At 41.3% G+C, this 20744-nt stretch overlaps 1 protein-coding gene across 1 annotated transcript in view; it reads left to right on the forward strand.

Moving 5' to 3' along the window:
• Positions 1-20070, forward strand: part of LOC110209064 (collagen alpha-4(VI) chain-like) — a 108326-nt gene extending 88256 nt beyond the window's left edge. Inside the window, exons 33-37 of the mRNA XM_020987252.2 lie at positions 13171-13261; positions 14688-15359; positions 15800-15893; positions 16831-17045; positions 19020-20070. Coding sequence (XP_020842911.2) covers positions 13171-13261; positions 14688-15359; positions 15800-15893; positions 16831-17045; positions 19020-19192 — 1245 coding nt within the window. The 3' untranslated portion in view covers positions 19193-20070. The remainder of the gene's footprint in view (positions 1-13170; positions 13262-14687; positions 15360-15799; positions 15894-16830; positions 17046-19019) is intronic.
• The last annotated feature ends 674 nt before the right edge of the window (positions 20071-20744 follow it).

Below are 20744 nucleotides of genomic sequence, written 5' to 3' on the forward strand. Positions count from 1 at the left end.
CTGGTGTTTGTATCCAAACCCCATAAAACATGAGCAATTCTTCAAATCAATGCCAAAACACTTGGTATGCAGCGGTATTTATGACTGCAAACATGTTGCACTTCCTATTCTGATTGATTCAGGAGTGACATTCTTACTTGACAAGAAGTATCAGAGCATAGAGCAGCTTATTAGTTACTTTAAATGGGGTGGGATAATTAATTGATTTATTGAGTTTACCCAGATCCTTATGTAGTCAACCAATAGGCATTTATTAAATGTGGAATCTGTCCACACAGCAGTTTTTGTCACACCTTAAATAAAAATGGTGATGTTTTCTTAACAATTCGATAGTCATTTATCAAGGGACTGTTACATGCAAGGCATTGTGCTAAGTGCCTGGAATGCAAAAAAAAAAATAATTAAATGAAATAGTTCTTGCCCTCAGGAAGCTTCCATTCAACTAGTGGGATATAAACTAGATTGTATATACATAAGAGGTTTGGTCATTGAAAGACCAGGAACTAATCACAGAAAAGGGGTATGTATGTGACCACACCAGGTCACACTTTTATAAAGTATGAACATGCTCCTTGAGTGAATTAGAAAGGAAGCAGCACTATAGACATGAGTCATAGCCCCATGAGACCTTTACAAGTCAGTTCAGTCAGTTCAAGTGGGTCCAGTCAGAACTCAAGTTCTTGATAAAATGAGTAGAAGACACATGGAAGTGGAGAACCAGTATCTCCAAGAAGTCTTGTGGAGCTGGGAGAGTAGAAAAGTAGAATAGCTAATGAGCTACCTAGTTTTGTACAGTATTGATTTGGAAAATAACTTTCCAAGTTTCACTCAAAATGGAAGGTATCAGGAGTAATCCAAACTCCTCTTCTCCAAAGGCCCAGGTCATATCTCATTCCATTAAGCTATTGTCAAAGGCAGCCTTATAACTATCCTAATATGCTGCTGTGAGGTTGCCTGGGCCACTTACTGGAATGAACATTTTTTCCCACTTGAAGTAGCTGGATGTCTCCTGTGCTGGGAATGCAGTTTCTAGTCAAGTTGTCAGCTCCCTGATTGTCTTTTGAGGATGCATATTTAATTGTTCTGGTTTTTTTCTCTTTCCAGATCCCAATTTGGCGCGCACGCGCGCACGCACACACACACACACACACACACACACACACACACACACAATGTGGCAATAGAAAGTTAGAAGATGAAGCTGAGAATACTCTCTCTCTCTCTCTATCTCTCTCACACACACACACGCACACGCACACACACATGCACACATATACACATGGGAGGTGGGATTGCTATTTTAAAAATCTTTCTTGATAGTCCCAGTATGAACAGAAGACTTACAGTTGATCAGCTTTGGGGACGTAGACCACAAGCTGATTTCCTTCTCAGTATTTTTTTACAGAAATAATGTCAAATGCAGAAGTCCCCATGAATGGTGCTTGGCTTGGTGTTCATTGAATTGGTATTCCTCAGCATCTCTCTGACTGTCTTTCACCAAATTCAAGCCCTTCTAGATCACATATTACCCTGAATTTGTGTATTTCCCAAATTCAGTGAAAAACAGACTTTCCTTCAGGTCAACATAATTGGTTATTTTCCTTCGTACTTTAGGAGGACCAAAATGACACCATTATATTGGGGTCAGTGTGTCAATGGCTGATCAGACCAGTATGAGCTCAGAAGGCTCTGTCACAAGTCAGGCACGAATAGTCTGTAAAGGTCAATATGGTACTGCTTCAGATAGTCCTCTGGAGCGCTAAGGAGCTTCATAGCCACAAGGCAGAATCATTTCTGCTCAGAATTTTTGATGATGACCCAGACCAGCCTTTGCTGATTGCTTATATAGCTTGCTGCTAACAAAGGTATGGTCATTTTATGGTGTATTTAAACTGTGATCCACAGAAGCCTGGGCTGGGGCTGGAGTAGCTGTTGCGTTTGGTACCTGACAGAGTCGATGCTCTTCTACACAAATGTGACCTCCTTCTTTCACAGATTAAAAAAGAGGCCTGTACAGGTTTAGGGATTTGCCCAAAGTCATGTCAGAGATGGGATTTGAACCCCTGTCTTCTGACTACAGTGGCAGTCCTCTTTCTACTAGACCACAGTTGCTGACACCTCACCTTCATTCCCCTCTACAGACCCCAAAGTGTTATGTTTGCATCATCTTTCTCTGCTTGGGTTTCCTCATGGAAGCCTGAAGCCTTTCATTCTGGACTTGGGAGAAAGTCTGTTTGTCTTTCTTTGTTTAAAATATTTACAGCTTTTAAATGTTAATTTTTTTTCCAAAAAGAGAGCTGGAAGCTGCTGACATAAAAACCAAATAACAATAATAAAAATGAAATTGAGAATTACTTAACAGGAAATGAATGGTTACATAACAGTACATGACATGTAATAAAGTCAATGGAATAGAGGAAAGGTCAAGATAAATGTTAAATTGGAAGAAAAGACAATAATGAAAGGAAGATACTGACTATAATTGTAACATCCCAATCTGACTTGTTCAAACATCCTGTTGACTTAAAAAAAAGGAAATGTTCAGGAGTAAAAATGGTAGCTTTTGCTATCACCTAGACAGCTGATATAACCAATGCAAAACAGTCACCACAAGGAGGAGGCTCAACCAGTAAAATCTCAATTTCTTTGTCGAGTAGAGACATATGACAGTCAAGGGCAACTGTAATTTTGAGTTCCCTTGTAAGTACATTTATGAAGTAGGAGCATGATAAAGGATTAAGGGCAGAATTGTCTCACAAAACAAGAGTTTGTCAGGAGATTCAGCTCAGGCTGATCATCCAAAGGGCATGTATAGATGAAACAAAAAGGACAGCAAACATATTTGAAGGAAAACAGATTTGGGCAGAATTTTTATCTATTTACAGTGACTACAATAATGGAACAACTACATTTTTATTACTACCATCTGGTATATTATGCAGGGAAGTAGCAGTGGAATTTTAGAAGATGAAGCTGAGAAAATTTGTTAGACTTGATTAAATACATATGAAGAAATTGTGGTAGAGGTCATGCAATTTTTTTTTTGATGCAATTGGGGTTAAATGACTTGCCCAGCTGCTAAAAAACAAAATCAGTTGCTGAATCTTGCCATTTCTACCTTCACATCATCTCTTTCATCCAACCCTTTTTCTCTACATACAGACCCCGTATTAGTTTAGGCCTTCAGACCTCTTGCCCAGCCTATTGTAACAGTCACACAGGTAGAGAGTGTCTGAGGCTGGATTTGAACTCAGGTTCTCCTGACTCCAGGGCCAATGTTCTGTCCACTTGGCTGCCCCAAGGTCATGCAGTTTTAAAGGTATTTGAAAGTCTGTTCTCAATACATCTTGAAGAAGAGGAAAGGGCATAGATTGTGCCTTTAATAAAGCAGACCAACAATATGTTTAATTATATCAGGCTATTACAAATGTGACTTTGAAGGCTTTTGGTGATTTTTTCAGCTCCAGTGGATTTAATTATCATCTCTATTCAGATGATTCACACACACATGCTTATGTAAAATATATATGTACATATATGTTGATGTATTATATGTGTGTGTGCATATAAATGAACAAATGAATGAAGCATTTACTAAGTAATTACTATAAGCAAAGCACCATGCTAAGTGCTGGGTATCCAAATAGAAAAGTAAGCTAACATCTGTTTTCTTTTATTGTTTTTTTTAATATAAATTTATTCTTTTAGTTTTCAACATTTACTTCCACACAGTTTTGAGTACCACATTTTTACCTCCTCTCACCCCTCCCCCCACCCCAAGATGGCATGCGTTCTGAATACTCCTTCCTCTAGTCTGCCCTCTCTTCTGTCTCTCCCCCACCTTCTCTTATCTTCTTCCCCTTCTATTTTCCTATAGGGCAGGATAGACTTCTGTACCCCATTTCCTGTATTTCTTATTTCCCAGTTGCATGTGAAAACTTTTTTTTTAAACGTGTTTTTAAAACTTTGGGTTGCAAATTTTCTCCCTCCCTCCCTCCCCACCAACCTTCATTGAAAAGGCAAGCAACTCAATATAGGTTATACATGTGCAGTTATGCAAAACACTTCCATTGTAGACATGTGAAAAACTAACTCTATTTCCCTTAATCCTATCCTGCCCCCCCCATTTATTCTATTCTTTCTTTTGACCCTGTCCCTCCTCAGAAGTATTTGCTTCTGATTACCGCCTTTCCCAGTCTGTCCTCCTCTATCATCCCCCTGCTCTTCCCTATTTTTCTGTAGGGTAAGACACATTTCCATACCCAACTGAACATGTATGTTATTCCCTCCTTAAGCCAAATCCAATGATAATAATATTCACTCATTCCCTCTCACCTTCCCCCGTTTCCCCTCCACTGTAAAAGCCTTTTCTTTTCTGCTTTTTTTTTGTGAGATAATTTACCCTGTTCTACCTCTCCCTTTCTTCTTCTCCTAGTATAATCTCTCATCCCTTAATTTTATTCTCCAGATATGACCCCTTAATCTTCAACTCACCCTGTGCCCTCTATCTATATCTATCTATATCTATCTATCTATCTATCTATCTGTCTATCTACATATAATTTTTCCCCCTCCAACTACCCTAATACTGACAAAGGTCTCATGAGTTATAAATATCATCTTTCCATGCAGGAATGTGAACAGTTCAACCTTAATAAGTCTCTTATGATTTCTCTTTCCTGTTTACCTCTTCATGTTCCACTTGAGTCTTGTGTTTGAAAGTCAAATTTTCTATTCAGCTCTGGTCTTTTCATCAAGAATGCTTGAAAGTCTTCTATTTCACTGAATGACCATTTTTTCCCCTGAAGGATTATACTCGGTTTTGCTGGGTAGGTGATTCTTGGTTGTAATCCTATCTCCTTTGCCCTCTGGAATATTATATTCCATGCCCTGCAGTCCTTTAAAGTAGAAGCTGCTAAATCTTGTGTTATCCTGATTGTGTTTCCACAGTACTTGAATTGTTTCTTTCTGGCAGCTTGTAATATTTTCTCCTTGACCTGGGAACTCTGGAATTTGGCTACAATGTTCCTAGGAGTTTTCCTTTGGGGATCTCTTTCAGGAGGAGATTGGTGCTTGAGATTAAATGTGCTCACAGGAAAATCCTTAATTAGGGGATCCTGGAGCATCATTACATGTTCTTCCCCATTGGAAATCAGGGTGGCACAAGTAAGCAGTGAAGGAGCATCAGCAGCAACTTTTTTTTTTAATTTTTCTTTAGTTTGAATCTTTTTTTAATTAGTTAATTTTGATTTATCAACAAGCACTTCCATAAGCTTTTGAGTTTTAAATTTTTCTCCCCTTTCCTCCCTACCACCCTCCCTAAGATGGCCCATGATCTGATAAAAGCTATACATACACATTCCTGTTAAATATATTTTCACATTAGTGATGTTGTAAGTAAGAATTAGAACCAATAGGAGGAACCAGCAGAAAGAGGAAACAAAATTCAACAGAAGAAAAAAAATAGCCAATAGTATGCTTCAATCTGCATTTAAACTCCATAGTTTTTCCTTTGGATGTGGATAGCATTTTCCATCATGAGACCTTTGGAGATGTCTTAGATCCTTGTATTACTGGAAAGGGTTAAGTTTATCAACATTAGTCATCACGCAGCCATTCTCCTGGTTCTGCTCGCTTCACTCAGCATCAGACCGTACAAGTCTTTCTGAAGTCAGCCTGTTCATCATTTCTTATATTACATTTCATATACCACAACTTGTTCAGCCATTCCCCAATTGATTGGCATCCTTTCAGTTTCCAATTCTTTGCCACCACAAAAAGAGTTGCTATAAATATTTTTGTACATGGAGTCTTTTTCCCATTTGTATGATCTCTTTGGGATATAGCCCTAGAAGTGTTTTTGCTGGGTCAAAGGGTATGTGCATTTTAATAGCCTTTTGGGCATAGTTCCAAATTGTTCTCCAAATGGATCATTTCACAACTCCACCAAGAATGCATTAGTGTTCCAATTTTCCCACATCTTCTCCAACATTTATCATTTTCCTGTTTTGTCATGTTGGCCAATCTGATAGGTGTGATGTGGTACCTCAGAGTTGTTTTGATTTGCAGTTCTGTAATCAATAGTGATTTAGAGCATTTTTTCATATGAGTATAGATGGCTTTAATTTCTTCATCTGAGAACTGCCTGTTCATATCCTTTGACCATTTATCAATTGGGGAATGACTTTTATTCTATAAATTTGACTTAGTTCTCTGTTTTAGAAATGAGGCCCTTATCAGAGACAGCAGCAATGGTTTTGAAGATGGTACCAATAGTCCTAATTCTACTAGTTGGGAAATCTTTAATTTAGAGAATTATGGTTCAAGTGCATTTTAAGAAGTTACCTTTACTTCTGATCCTCACCAGTTGTACCAATCAGAATATCTGAGAGCGCACACACAAAAAGACAGAAATGTACAGTCTCTGATTCAGTGGAATGATATTGGGTCTTGGCAGGAGAAAGGCCTGGTTCTAGTCCTGGAGATGCTACCAACTCTGTGCCTTTGGGCACCTCACCCCATTAAGACTTGAACTAAGCACCTACTGGATGCCAAGCACTGCTCGTTGGTAGAGGGATTCAAAGATAAAAGAAACTGTCACTGCCCTCAGACTTAAATTCTTCTCTTGTTCAGAAAAAAAAATGGTGCTCATCATAAGACGAAAATAGTAGTGGCCTCTATTGACTGCCTCTGGTTCAAGGCAGATACTATCTTATTTGGATTATATAGTGCCACACAAAGGAATGGTGTGGAAAAAAAACAGGTATTTTTAGTGAAACGACCTGTATTCAAATCCCAACTCTACCACTGCAATTTTATGTAAATAGCTTAAGTTTCAGTTTCTGTAAAGGGAGTAATAGTGACATAGCTGACGATTAAAGTCAATTGCAGGGGCAGCTAGGTGACACAGTGGATAGAGCACCGGCCCTGGATTCAGGAGTGCCTGAGTTCAAATCCTGCCTCAGACATATAACACTTACTTGTTGTGTGACCCTGGGCAAGTCATTTAACCCCATTGCCTAGCAAAAAAAAGAAATAATAATAAAGTCAATTGCAGCTTTAAATCAATGATGATGATGATGATGGTGATGATTCATCCAGTTGTATCAGCTGACACACTTTAATTTTCCTTTAGAGATGGCTGTCTTAGAGGAGGGTGGGAAGGTCATATTGAGAAATGTAGGTGATATAAAAACAAGATTATTTTAAAAAGGCAATAATTTTTCCTTAGAATGCCTTGGATAAGATAACCCCTTTATCACTTCAACTAGCAAAAGAGGAGCTTTCTTGGGATCAACAAATCAATAAAGGACTCAGAATCTGCCTTCTAAATATTTTTAATGTGGCAGTATAGCATTTAAAATCCAGAAACGAAATAAATAACCTCCTGGAAAATTTAAAAAAAAAGGAGAGCGGTAGATTCTTTGAATTTCTGTTTTGCCCTCTGGTTCTAAAATATCAAGGCAGTTTTCCTTGATAATTTTTTTTTTTTTGGCCACTGGGGTAAAGTGACTTGCCCAGGGTCACACAGCTAGTAAGTGTCATGTATTTGATCTGAGGCCGGATTTGAACTCAGGTCCTCCTGACTTCAGGGCGGTACTCTATCCACTGCTCCACCTAGCTGTCCCTCCTTGATAATTTCTTGAAAGATGATGTCTACGCTCTTTTTTTTGATCATGGCTTTCAGATAGTCCAGTAATTTTTAAATTCTCTCTCCTGGATCTATTTTCCAGGTCAGTTGTTTTTCCAGTGAGATATTTCACATTGTTTTCTAATTTTTCATTCTTTTGGATTTGTTTTACACTGTCTTGATTTCTCATAAAGTCACTATCTTCCAATTGCTCTATTCTAATTTTTAAGGAAGTATTTTCTTCAGTAAGCTTTCGGACTTCTTTTTCCACTTGGCCAATTTTGCTTTTTAGGGCATTCTTCTCCTCATTGGCTTTTTGGACCTCTTTTGCCATTTGGGTTAGGCTATTTTTTAAGGTGTTATTTTCTTCAGTATTTATTTTTGGGTCTCCTTTAGCAAGCTGTTGACTTGTTTTTCATGATTTTCTTGCATCACTCTCATTTCTCTTCCCAGTTTTTCTTCTGCTTGTCTTACTTGCTTCTCAAAATCTCTTTTGAGCTCTTCCAAGGCCTGGGACTGATTCATATTTTTCTTGGAGGCTTTGGATGTAGGAGCTTTGACTTTGTTGTCTTCTTCTGGTTGTATATTTTGATCTTCTTTTTCACCAAAGTAAGATAACATAGTCTGACTCTTTTTGCGAGGTTTGCTCATGATCCCAGCCAATTACTTGAGTTTTAAACTCTTTGTTAAGGTAAGAGTCTGCTTCCAATGTGGAGAATGTATTGTCCCAAGCTTCAGGGGTTTGTATAGCTGTTTTCAGAGATACTTGTTAGGGACCTGTAAATTTTCAGTTTTTGCAAGGTGGTATGATAAGGGGCAAGGTGTTTACTCCTTTCCTGGCCTGTGCCCTGGTCTATTAGTGACCACAAGCACTCCTTTCTGTCATGGAACTGAAGAAGGTTTCCTCTCCACTGCCGCTATAAGCTCTACCATGCCAGCACTCCTCCTTGCCCCAGGACTGCCGCCCAGAACTGTGACCCAGATCCAAGCATGGGCAAAGTAAGAGATTCCTGCCTCAGCACTGGCAGATAGATCCCTGAAATCCCCCTCTGATCAGCCACTCAATCCCCCCTCAGTCTGTGGGCCGGAGACTCAGAACAAAGCCACATCCCCGGCACCCACACTCTGCGCTCTGGAGCTGGCTCTGACCTAGCTCCTCTCTCACCACAGAAACAAACTTTTCCCACTGACCTTCTAAATTGTCTTCGGTGTTTGTGGGTTGAGAGGTCTGGAAGCCACCACAGCTGCCTGAGATTCAGTCCTCTGAGGCCTGCTCCAGGTTCGCTGCGGCCTGTGTGCCCATGCCACACTGCACTCCTCTCCCCACCCAGCGTGATATAACTTTCTGGTCAACCATCCAGGTTGTCTTGGGCTGGAAATTTGCTTCACTCTGTCTTTTTGTGGATTCTGCTGCTTTAGAATTTGTTTAGAGCCATTTTTTAATAGGTATTTGGAGGGTTTTGGGGGAGAGCTCAAGCAAGTCAGTGCTTTCACTCTGCCATCTTGGCTCTGCCCTGGAATTAAAAAATTTTTTTTTTTAGGCATTTGGGGTTAAGTGACTTGCCCAGGGTTACACAGCTAGTAAGTATCAAGTGTTTGGTCTGAGGTCAGATTTGAACTCAGGTCTTCCTGCCTTCAAGGCTGGTGCTTTATCCAGTATACCACCTAGCTGCCTGCTAGCATCTGTTTTCAAGGAGCTTGTGCTGGAGTGGGAGAGACAATGCATATGACAGGTTTCAGGTGTGAGTCATAGAACTATCTCATAGCATACTGCAGCAAAGCAGATTTTCATGCTTCTTCTTTAGCATCATTTCCACTGATGGAATCATGTCAGTTTGTGATACTGAACCACTTGACAGTTCTAAGGACTTTGGCAACAAGAACTAATACCATTCTGTCCTCTGAGTTCCAGGTTCATCTTGCCAATTATCTATTGGATATTTCAAGTGGAATATTGTAGAGGTATCTCAATGTCGATAACAGAACTTACTATTCCTCGTCAGCGCACATTTGTTCTAAACTTCTCTTTTCTGCTAAAGGGTACTACTATTCTCCCAGTCTCTCTTGGCATCATTCTCAGCTATTCACCCCATTTTCCCCACAAAAGGGGAGCTAGGTGATGCCGTAGTACACAGAGCACTGGCCCTGGAGTCAGGAAGACTCATTTTCACGAGTTCAAATCCAACTTCAGGCACTTATTAGCTGTATGACCCTGGGCAAGTCCCTTAACCCTGTTTGCCTCAGTTGCCTCATCTGTAGAATGAGCTGGAGAAAGAAATAACAAACCACTCTGGTATCTTTGCTAAGAAAACCCCAATTGGGGTTACAAAGAGTTGCACGCAACTAACCAACAACAACCTCCCCCAAAAATCAGTTGCTAAATCTTGTAATTTCTGCCCCCACAATATCCCTCTCATTCAACCCTTTTTCTCTACATACACAGACACCATATCAGTTCAGGCTCTCATCACCTCTTGCCCAGCCTATTGTAACAGACTCCTAAATGGTTCCTCTGCCTCAAGTCAAAGTGATTTTCCTTAAGTGCAGATTTGACTATGCTACTCTCCTACCCTATACTTCTATCCCTAGTCTCTCTCCCGAACTCCAGTCCCTGCTATCACCAACTGCCTTTTGGATATCTCAAAATGGAGGTTCTATAGGCATCTCAAACTCTATGTGTGCAAAATAGAACTCAATATCTTTATCTTTCCCTCCAAACTCTTTTTAATTTTCCTGTTATTATCAAGGACATCACCATCTTCCCAGTCACCCAGGCTCATAACATCTATGTTATCCTTGGCTACTTCCTCTTGTATTCACCCCCAAATTTGCCACATTTTTACCTTCACAACATTTCTCTTCTACATTCCCCTTTCTCCACTCATATAGCACCAGCTGTCATGGACCCATGCTTGGACTATTCCAATAGCCTTTTGGTTGGAAGAAGAAACTGCCTTATGTCTCTCCTCATTCCAATCCATCCTTCACTCAGTTGCCAAAGTGATACAAGTCTGAGCATATCACTCCCCTCCTCAATAAACTCCAGTGGCTCCCCATTACCTCCTAGAATGACTATAAAATGCTCTGTTTAGAATTTAAAGTACCTTCCCTTCCTACCTGTCCAGTCTCCTTACACTTTACACCCTTCTACCTACTCTGCTATCTAATGACACTGGCCTCCTTGCACACGTTACTCCATCTCTTGACTGTACCTTTGCCCTGGCTGTTGTGAGTGCCTGGAATGCTCTTCATTACCTCCAACTCCTGGCTAACCTGGCCTCCTTCAAGACCTGGTCCAAATCCCACTTTCTACAAGAGGTTTTCACTGGTCCTCCTCTCTGCTTCAGTCCTCCACCACTGGTGCCTTCACTTTTACACTACCTTCCATTCCATGTATGTATCTTTTATGTACTCTATGTGGTTATTTGCAAGTTGTCATCCTACTCAGAATGTGAATCACTGAGGTCAGACCCTGTGTTTTCAATGCTTCTTTGTGTTCTCAGGGTTTGGCACAGTGCCTGGCACATTGTTAGAACTTAATCAATGTTTGTTGACTCACTAACTATCCAATAAACTCCAGTGGCCTCCTATTGCCTCTAGGATACAATATAAACTCCCCTCCTTAGCTTTTAATGCCCATTATATCCTGGACCCAACCCATTTTGTACTTTATTGCGTATTCCTCCTTTTCATGTACTCTGTGATCCAGCCAAAGTGGCCTTCTTTTTGTTTATTACATTTCATCTTCTGTCTTCATGCTTTTATACTCACCCTCCCCCATACCTGGAACATTCCCTCCTCTACTCTGCTTCATACAAATCTCTCTTTTCCATGAAGACACAGCTCAAGCACTGTTTTGCTCATGAAGCTCTTCCTGATCCCTCTAAATGATAGTGCCCTCCTTCCCTAACTGCCTTGTATCTAACTACTTTATTTTTATTCATTTATTCTGAATATACTTCAATATGTACTTATTACTGCTTTTTCCCCATTAGTATATAAGGTCCTTGTGAAGAGGAATTTTTTTTTCACTTTTGACATTTGTATCTCCAGTGCCTGGCTTAATAACATTAAGTAGGTGCTTAATAAATGCTTCTCAGTCAGTCAAAAAGCATTTATTAAATGCCTGCTATGTACCAGGTACTGTGCTAAGTTGATACAAATAAAGGCAAAAGACAGTTCTTGTCCTCAAGGGGCTTGCAATTGAATGCATGTTGATTGAGATGACTTTGTTCAGTGCTCCACTGGGTGTGCATAGCAAGCAAAGAATAAGTAAATCAGTAAGACCTTAGGTTACCCAGTGTCATGGATATTGTCCTGGGCTCAGCCCATGGAAAAGAAAGATTCACTCCTTGACAATTGATGGTGAACTTCTCCCAGTTCTCCTGTTTTAAGGTGGAGCTGTGCTAACTGCACTGTTTCCCCAAATGTTACAAAGCCTCCTCAGTGAAATCTTTATAGCAGTGTAAGAGGGGTCAGTTTAAAAGTGGATGAAAAATGCAGATTGCCCGTACTATGAGAGGCAGCTGGATCAGTAGCCCTTTGAATGAGTCCATAGAAATATCTTGGGCAGACATTGCAGATAGAAAATGAACTCATCAAGGAATTGAACAGGAGGAGGAAATGGGACTGGATTACATCTGGGGAATGCTTTCAGGGATCTTGAACTTTTTCATTCACAAAAATGTATCTCTTTGGCATCTTGGCCATGAAGCCTAGGTGACCACAGATTAGAGGGCATAACCCAAAGGACAGTGGAAAGACACAGGATGAGCATGATGAGGCAGTGGCATGTTACAAGTATTGATTGACAGATGTGAAAAATCACATCAAAGGCACCATGTGCCTTCCAGTTACACCATGTGTAATCGGAAAAGAAGGGCGGTGGGGAGAATGAAAGTCTCAGTACATGGCGCCCGAGATGCTGAAAGAATGAGATGTGAGCAGATGTGTTCCATCTAGGAAAATACCGTTTTGAATCAAGAGACAGATGAAGATGTCAGTACATCAAAGAGAGCTTTGGTGGAAAGATATGGGTATGAATGTCACCGAATGAGAAGTCATGGTAGGGTTGCAATCTGTACCAGTAGAGGAGATACTCACATGGAGAAAGTCACATTGTAGAAAAGTATTTTGCAAAGTGTTGTGTGCCATATATCACAACTAGATGGTAAGTTCTTTATGAGTAAGGATAATATGTGATGTCTCTTTTTATCCCCGGTGAGTGGCTTGGTAAATCCATTTTATTGCTTCATCATGGCATGGAACTAGCATATATCAAAGGCTGGATTTGAACTCAGGTCCTTCTGACCCCAAGTCCAACACTCTGTCCACTTTGTAAACTTTTCAGAGCTATAGAAATATGAGCTACTATTCAATTCAATTATTAAGCATTTATTTTAAATATTTGTTTAAATAACTATGGACTGTGGTAGAGGTCATCTGCATTTAGAGGAGGGGATAGATTAAGATATGCCATGAGGATGCTCCTAAAATTAGTTATGCCAATGAGAATCTTTTGTGTGTGTGTTTTGCATTAGATGGATGATACAAAGAGGTTTAAGCTCTATGTGTGGGAAAATGAGAATGCTGAGGATGTGGAACATGTGGCCTCCTGCACTCTTTGCCATGGTAAGCCAGCAGAACTGCTTTATCTTTTTTTACTTCCAGTCCTGGAGGATTGCCTACAAAACTGATTTGTAGGATCATAGATTTAGAGCAGCAGGGAGCCCCAGAAATCATCTCATCCAGGGGAGGGGTTCCTAACCTACGGCCTGTAGACTTGTTTTAAGAGGCTGCTATGTGGCGCAGTACATAGAGCATTTGACTTGGAGTCAGGAAGACCTGAGTTCAAAATTGGCCCCAGAAACATATGAAAGACCCTGGGAAGTTACCTAGCCTCTTATCTGCCTCATTTTTCTCATCTGTAAAATGCAGATGATAATAGCCCCCACCTCCCAGGATTATTGTAAGGATCAAATGAGATAATATTTGTGAAGCACTTTCCAAATCTTAAAGCTCTATGCAAATGCTGGCTATTAATAATCCTTAATTACCTGTCTTTGCTTCCTTCCCTTACACATGCTATTCTAGGCCAATATTGCAATTTCAGGTTTCAGGATTAGGATGCAATAAGAGGCACTCATGGATAATTAAATACAATTAAAGTGGAATTTATTAATAATAGACAGTTATTTTAATATTAATATAATTAGCATTTAACCAGTGATTTAATATTTTTATTACTGTATTTCAGTATAATTTGTTTCCTTTGTAACCCTATGAATTTAATGTTATGCATTTAAAAATGTTATTCTGAGGAGGGGCCCGTAGGTGGAATCTGAAGCATGCAGAAAGGTAACAACCCTTGCCTCCAGTCCTCTCATCTTCCAGATGAGAAGGTAAGAGCCTGAGAGTTTACATGCTCTGCCCAGGGTCACAGAACTGGTAAGGAGCAGGGTCATAAAGATGACGTGCGAAATCTGGGGAGTTCTGGTCCAGGCCAGTGAATCCTGGGTGGTCTTGGGCAGGCCAGTCCCTTTTGTAGGCTTTGCTTTACTTATTTATGTGATGCTGAATTGGACCAGTGACCTCTGAGGCCCTTTCAAATTGCTTTCAGGAAACAAGCGTGCCTTAAATAAGTCAGTGCTTTATTGCTGCAAACACACCCTGGCCATCGTCATAACACTACCCTTACCCTGAAATCACCATAACTGCAAAGTGCAGGAATTCAGGGGTCTCCAGGCATGAATACTGAAGCAGGGCATCCCCTGGCCCACCTGATAAAAAGGGAAACTTTCAATGGGACTGTCGAAAGAAACTGCCCCCTCCCAGTCCCCCCTCCAGGAGGACTGGCTTTGGAGTCGGAGGAACTGGGTTCAAATCTTGTGACTTTGGCTAAGTCCCTTAGTCTCTCATCTGGAACCAGGGTGGTTGGAGCAGATGGCTGCTTAGAGGTTCCTTTGGGCTCTAAACCTATAGTCCTATAAAAGGTGTTCGTTCTACTGTATGCCTTCCAGGAGTTTGCTTTCTTTCCAGCATTGTGCTTCCCTCATAGACTGGTGCAGAGAAGACAAGGAGTGTGAAGTGATTAGCCCTAGGCCCATCAGGGTGGACATGGACATAGCCTACGTGGTGGACAGCTCTCTCAGGGTCACACGTGACATATTTAATGCAGCCAGAAGCATGGTGGGCTCCGTGCTGAATCACTTTGTCATTGCTTCTCGTCCCAAGACCTCCACGGACGGAGCCAGGGTTGCCCTGGTGCAGCAGACGGTCCCAGGCTTCTTCCCTTATGACAGCATGCCCCCTGTGGAGAAGGAGTTTGATTTGCTCATGTACAGCCATCCAGAGCAGATGCAGAGGCACATACGGGAGTCTGTCCACCCGCTCCGAGGGCTTCCTTACCTGGGCTATGCCCTAGAGTGGACTATTGAGAATATCTTTCCGACAGATCCCCTCCAGAGGAAGAACCGGGTTCTCTTTGTGATTGTGGGAAGTGAGACAAGTCCCGAGGACAGGGAGAAGCTGTGGAGCATCTCCCTGGAAGCCAAGTGTGAAGGCTTCATCTTTTTTATCGTGGCCTTGGGCACAGGAGTCAACATGGAAGAGTTGGCCCGGCTGGCCAGCTTCCCTCCTGAGCAGCACCTGCTGCATCTGGCTGATATCTCCCATCTGGAAATGGACTATGCTGAGCGGTTCATCCAGGCCTTCCTGAGCCTTCTGAAAAGTGAGCAGGTGGGGGGTGGGCATTAGGCTGAAAGAGGTGCTTAAAGAGGGCAGTCGACTGCTCTCAGAGGCCGCTGGGTCGCTCCTGTTTTGTACTCTTTAGAGGGGCAAGGAGCATGTCACTGATGGACAGCAACTAGAAAATTCTTTGGACTGGTTTTTTGTTCATTGGAGTGTTCATTTTGGCCCAGATATGATTTCCTCAAGGATGCTTGGGTCTGACATGAACAGCCATGCACCTCATCCATGTTTTATCCCTAAGCGTGGGAACATCTTCATCCCTTGGACTAGGAAAGAATGAGTTCCCATCAGCTCCTGAGGAGATAAGCGTTGTTTAAAAAAAAAAAAGTCCTCATGTTAACCTCATAAGGATCGTCCAGAAGTCAGAGGAATAGAGTAAGAACAGATAAAAGATGTTTCACCCTTTTCCTTTGTCTACAGGTGAGGTGAACCAGTACCCACCTCCTAGACTTCTAGAATATTGTGAGGCGCTGCATCGAGGAGATACCCGGAGAGAGGCAGCCTTGACCCAGAGGTAGGCTTTGCCTGGGCTTGGATTGTGCGTGGGAGGCATTCCTCTGACAAAGCCCTGCTTGGGCAATCCTGCAAGCCTAGCTTCAGAACATCCTGCAGCTCTGCCCCTGTCTCATCTCCCTAACCACCAGATCGTCCCCTTTTCCCCTGCTCAAAAAAACATCAGCGTCTCTTTACTGCCCCTCAGCTAAGCTTCCTAAGCCACTCCTCACTTGGGCTTTACAATCTGTTTTCAGTCTGGCTCCAGTCTGCCTCTCCAGGCTTATTCCCCTTCATGTTTTCCCTGCAGCATTCGGCAAGCTGTCTTTGTGCATTCCTGCAAGCCGCCCCTCTTGCCTTATTTCTGGCTCCCCAAAGCCCCATCTTCCTCCCCTTGGAAGCATCCCCTAATTCTGTCCCTCCCTTCTCATGCTCTCTCCCTGTTCAGATTTCCTTGAATATTACTTTATTATATATTTGCAGACGTATGGTGACCCCCAATGAAATGTAAGCTCCTTGAGGGCAGAGACTTTTGCCCTTCTGGGTTTTGTGTCCCTAGAGCAGGGGTTCTTCATCCCTCACCCCCCACTCTTGGCAGGCTAGTGAATCTAGTGACCACTTACTTCTTAGAATAATGATTTAAATCATTGAAAGAAATGCTAAATGCCAGTTAGAAATGAGTGAAAATAAAGTTATATATATATAGATATATATTTTTTTCCTCGCTCAGGTTCACAGACCTCCTAAAAATTTGTCTACAGAATGGTCTGTGGACCCCAGGTTAAGAACCCCTGCCCTAAAGAGACTAACATAGTGCATGGCACACAATAAGTGCTTAATAACTGTTAGATTGACTTGAATGTGAGAGATTCTGTCTTCATTGTGAAAGATTCTGGACAATAAAATATAAGACCACCTCATATTTAAAATCTCGAACTTAACAAAGATTTCTTCCACAGGCTGAACTTTATCAGATTCGGGTTCAATGAGTCTGACTCCAGAAGAAGCAGGAAAGCACTTAAGGCAAAAGACCCTTCTCTGGGGATGAGGGGGAGAATCTCCCAGATCACCAAGACCGACAGAGAAGACATTGAGTATCATTACAGACCTGAACAAAATCTAGTGGGAGCCCTGCAAAAGACAGAAGAAACCAGAGATGAAACCACTGACCCTGGTAAAAAACAAAACTGAAAAACCCCAAGCAAACTAAAGCCCACCATTCGTTTTGCTTCTTAATGGTATGGGGTTGTTTTTTTTCAAAGTATCCATTTAAAGATAGTCCTGTTGACATTTGGCATGTAGCGTGTTAAATCATTACAATTCACACCCATAGTTCCAAACTCCCAGAGGCATCATATCCATGTGAGTAGATAATGAATGTCTTTTAGGAAAGTACACGAAGACTTACTTTAGCTTTTGATTAATCAACTTCAGTTCCATAAGCATATATCAAGCCCCAACTTGATAGTGTAGTAGAAGACAAAAAGAAAAAAAAAGTGTAAGGAGGGAGAAAGGCCTAATATTTGGGGGTGGGGGTATGGGATGTGGTGAGAAAGATTCCCATAGGGATGGTGCCTGAGTGAAACTCTGAAAGGATATAAGACTTCTCGAAGTGAAGGTGAATCCAGATATAGAGAGATGGCCTTGCGAAGGCAGAGAAGTGGATGGAATGGTGTGTTTGGAGAACAGCGAGGAGCCCTGGTTGGCTGTAGGGTAGAGATGAGAAAAGAAGGCCAGAGCCAGATGAGGCAAGCTGAGGAATTGGTATTTTTTTCCCCAGAGACAAAAGGGAACCACTGGGGGTTCTTCAGCTGGGAAGAGACACACCTGTGCCTTCCTTAGGAAGATTATCATCATCATTGCCGTTGTTCTCTTTGGTCATTGTGTGCACATTGGATTTGGAAGGGTGGGTGGAGAGAGTGGATTTAGAGACGAAAGGGGCATTAGAGGACATCTTGCACGACCCCCTCATTTTACAGATTAAGAAACTGAGGCCCAGAAAGGAGAAATGTCTTGCTTCAGGTCACCTAACCTAGAAACAGATCTGGATCGATCCCAGGTCCTTTGATTCCAAGTAGGTGTTGGGACCACATGTTCTCAGGGTTGGTGTTTTAGATATTAGTCTAGAAGATTGTTGTTGTTGAATCATGTTGAATCATAACCCCATCTGGGGTTTTCTTGGCAAAGATACTGCAATGATTTGCCATTTTCTCCTCCAGCTCATTTTATGAATCAGGAAACTGAGGCAAAAAGGGTTAATTGACTTGCCTAGGGTCACATAGCTAGTAAATGTCTAAGTCTGGACTTATATATAGACCTCATACATATATGTGTGTGTGTGTGTGTGTGTGTGTGTGTGTGTGTGTGTATATATACAAAATATATATATATATATATATATGTATACAAAGTCTCAAGCATATTGAAGTATATGAAGACTTTATATATACACACAGATATATATGTGTATGTATATACACACATTCCATGTGCACACACATGTACTATATGGTATATATACACATGTAGGTATAACACATATATATGTATGCATGTGTGTACGTATATGTTTTTATATATACTTTTAAAATATACCCATACCCACACACAGACATATGTGTGTAGCATATAAAAGGTCTGGAAGACCTTGGCACAAGCTTCACCTCTGACACATACTTACTGCCTGTGTAGCCCTAGGCAAGTCATTTAACTTCCCAAGGGCTCCAGCAACTCTGTGAGATTGTTAAGCTGAAGAGCCTGGATGGGAAAGATGTCTAATAGAGAAAAATACATTATGTATAAAAGTTGGGGTATCAAAAGACTTACTTGGTTGTGACTTTAGGAAGGCTTGAAGGCATTTCCGGAGGACCCAATGCCAACTTTTATATCATAGGAGTTTTGTTTTATTCTAACTGATGTCCAACCTCCTAGGAGAGAGTCTGGCTGTATCAACAGGGGGTATAGATCTGAAGTTATCAGGGAGCTGGACAAGCCTGGGATTAGATCGAGGAAAGGGGAAGGGTGACTGAGACAGTCAAGTGAAGTGTGATCATCCATATAGACTGTCATAGATCTGTCAACATTTATTATTTTTATCTCTCTGTCTATTCATTCATTCACTTATTTATTTATCTATTTTTTATGCCAGATCCTTGTTCCATGGCTAAGGATGCTGGGATGTGCCGTGACTATGTCTTGAAGTGGTACTATCATCGGGACCAGCGCACCTGCCAGAAGTTCTGGTTTGGTGGCTGTGGTGGCAACCAGAACCGATTTGAAACCAGGCAAGACTGTGAGTCCCGGTGTGTCCCGTTAGCCTAGACATGAGAGCGTCATCCAAGTCCTCAGTGCTGGGCAGAGGCTACTGAAATTCAGATGGCAGGTTTCAGATGAAGTCAGCGTATGAGGATGGGTTTCCAAATAAATATCTGTTCTATTTAAGTGAAAAAAATACAAAAAAGTATACTTGTCTAATAACTCCTTGTATTTGCTTAGCAATTTAAAGTTCTTAAAGCACTTTTATGTATGTTCAATTCAAGAAACATTAAGTGTACACAAGAACACTGACCTAGGTGCTAAGAGAAGACACAGGTTTAGAGGAGGTCTTATCCCTGCACTCGCTGAGCCCACGGTCTAGGAGGCAGATATGAAACAAACGTTAATCGTTATAATACAAAATAAAGCAGTCATTCTTACTTCCTCATCAAAACAGCCCTAGGAGAGAGGCAGGGCATGCGTTATTTAGGTCCATTTTATAGGTACAGAGACCAGGGTTTGTCTAAGTGACTTGCCCAAGGTCAAATACCTGGTAAGCATAAGAGCTGAGACTGTAATTTGGGTCCTTTACCTTCCCATTCACCACGCACCACTAGACTTCACTGGTGTTTATTGGTCCTGCTGATGTAGTCCTTGCGGAAATGGATATATGAATTAAAATGCACATAAAGCAGTGAAAAAGACACTTGATATCTAAAAAATTGCTCCTTTCTTATACATAGACGTACCCCAGAAAACGAAAGGAAAATAAATAAAACTATTTCAAGCATCGGAGCCTCATTAGAAGATGAGTTAGAAAATTTTTTTTATGTTTAACAACTCAAGCCCTAAGCTATTCCATTCAAATGTGACTCCATGATAATGAATGATGTCTTGAAAGTGACGCTTCTTAAAATTTGACATGAAAATGAGTTTATTCTTCATGAAGTTTTATGATGTGGAATTATTTATTATCTACTCATTGTAGTTTGGGATGGTTTCTGTGAATATAGCAGTCTGTGGAGTGGCAGTACCATTCCACAGTGACACAGAGTCCTTGGGTTCAGAGGGACCTCGGGTAACCACATTTAGTCTCACCTGTACCTAGCTGAGAATGCCCTTTGCGACCTCTTCCCCAAGCGAAGTCCTCTCTTCCCTGGAAGACCTCTACTGACGGGTGTCCACTATCTCCCAAGGAAGCCATTTCTACTTCTGGATCATTTTGATTGTTAGGAAGATCTTCCTTTTTTCCATCTGAAGTTTGCATCTCTTCCTATGGCTCCTAGTTGTAGTCTCTGGGGCCAAGAACAAGTCTAGTCTCTATTTCTAATAATAATTAATAATAGTTAGAATTTATGTTGTTGTTCAGTCATTTTTCAGTCAAGTCTGACTCTTTGTGACCCCGTTTGGGGTTTTCTTGGCAAAGATACTGCGGTGGCTTGCCATTTCCTTCTCCAGCTCATTTTACAGATGAAGAAACTGAGGCAAACAGGATAAAATGACTTACTCAGGATCATGCAGCTGGTAAGTGTCTAAGGCCAGATTTGAACTCACAGAGATGAGTCTTCCTGACTTCCAGGTCTGGCACTCTAGCCACTGTGCCGCCTAGCTGTCTGTT

Source organism: Phascolarctos cinereus, unplaced genomic scaffold, assembly GCF_003287225.1.
Source record: "Phascolarctos cinereus isolate Bilbo 61053 unplaced genomic scaffold, phaCin_HiC Scaffold_1;HRSCAF=81, whole genome shotgun sequence".
In the NCBI taxonomy this organism is placed as follows: domain Eukaryota; kingdom Metazoa; phylum Chordata; class Mammalia; order Diprotodontia; family Phascolarctidae; genus Phascolarctos; species Phascolarctos cinereus.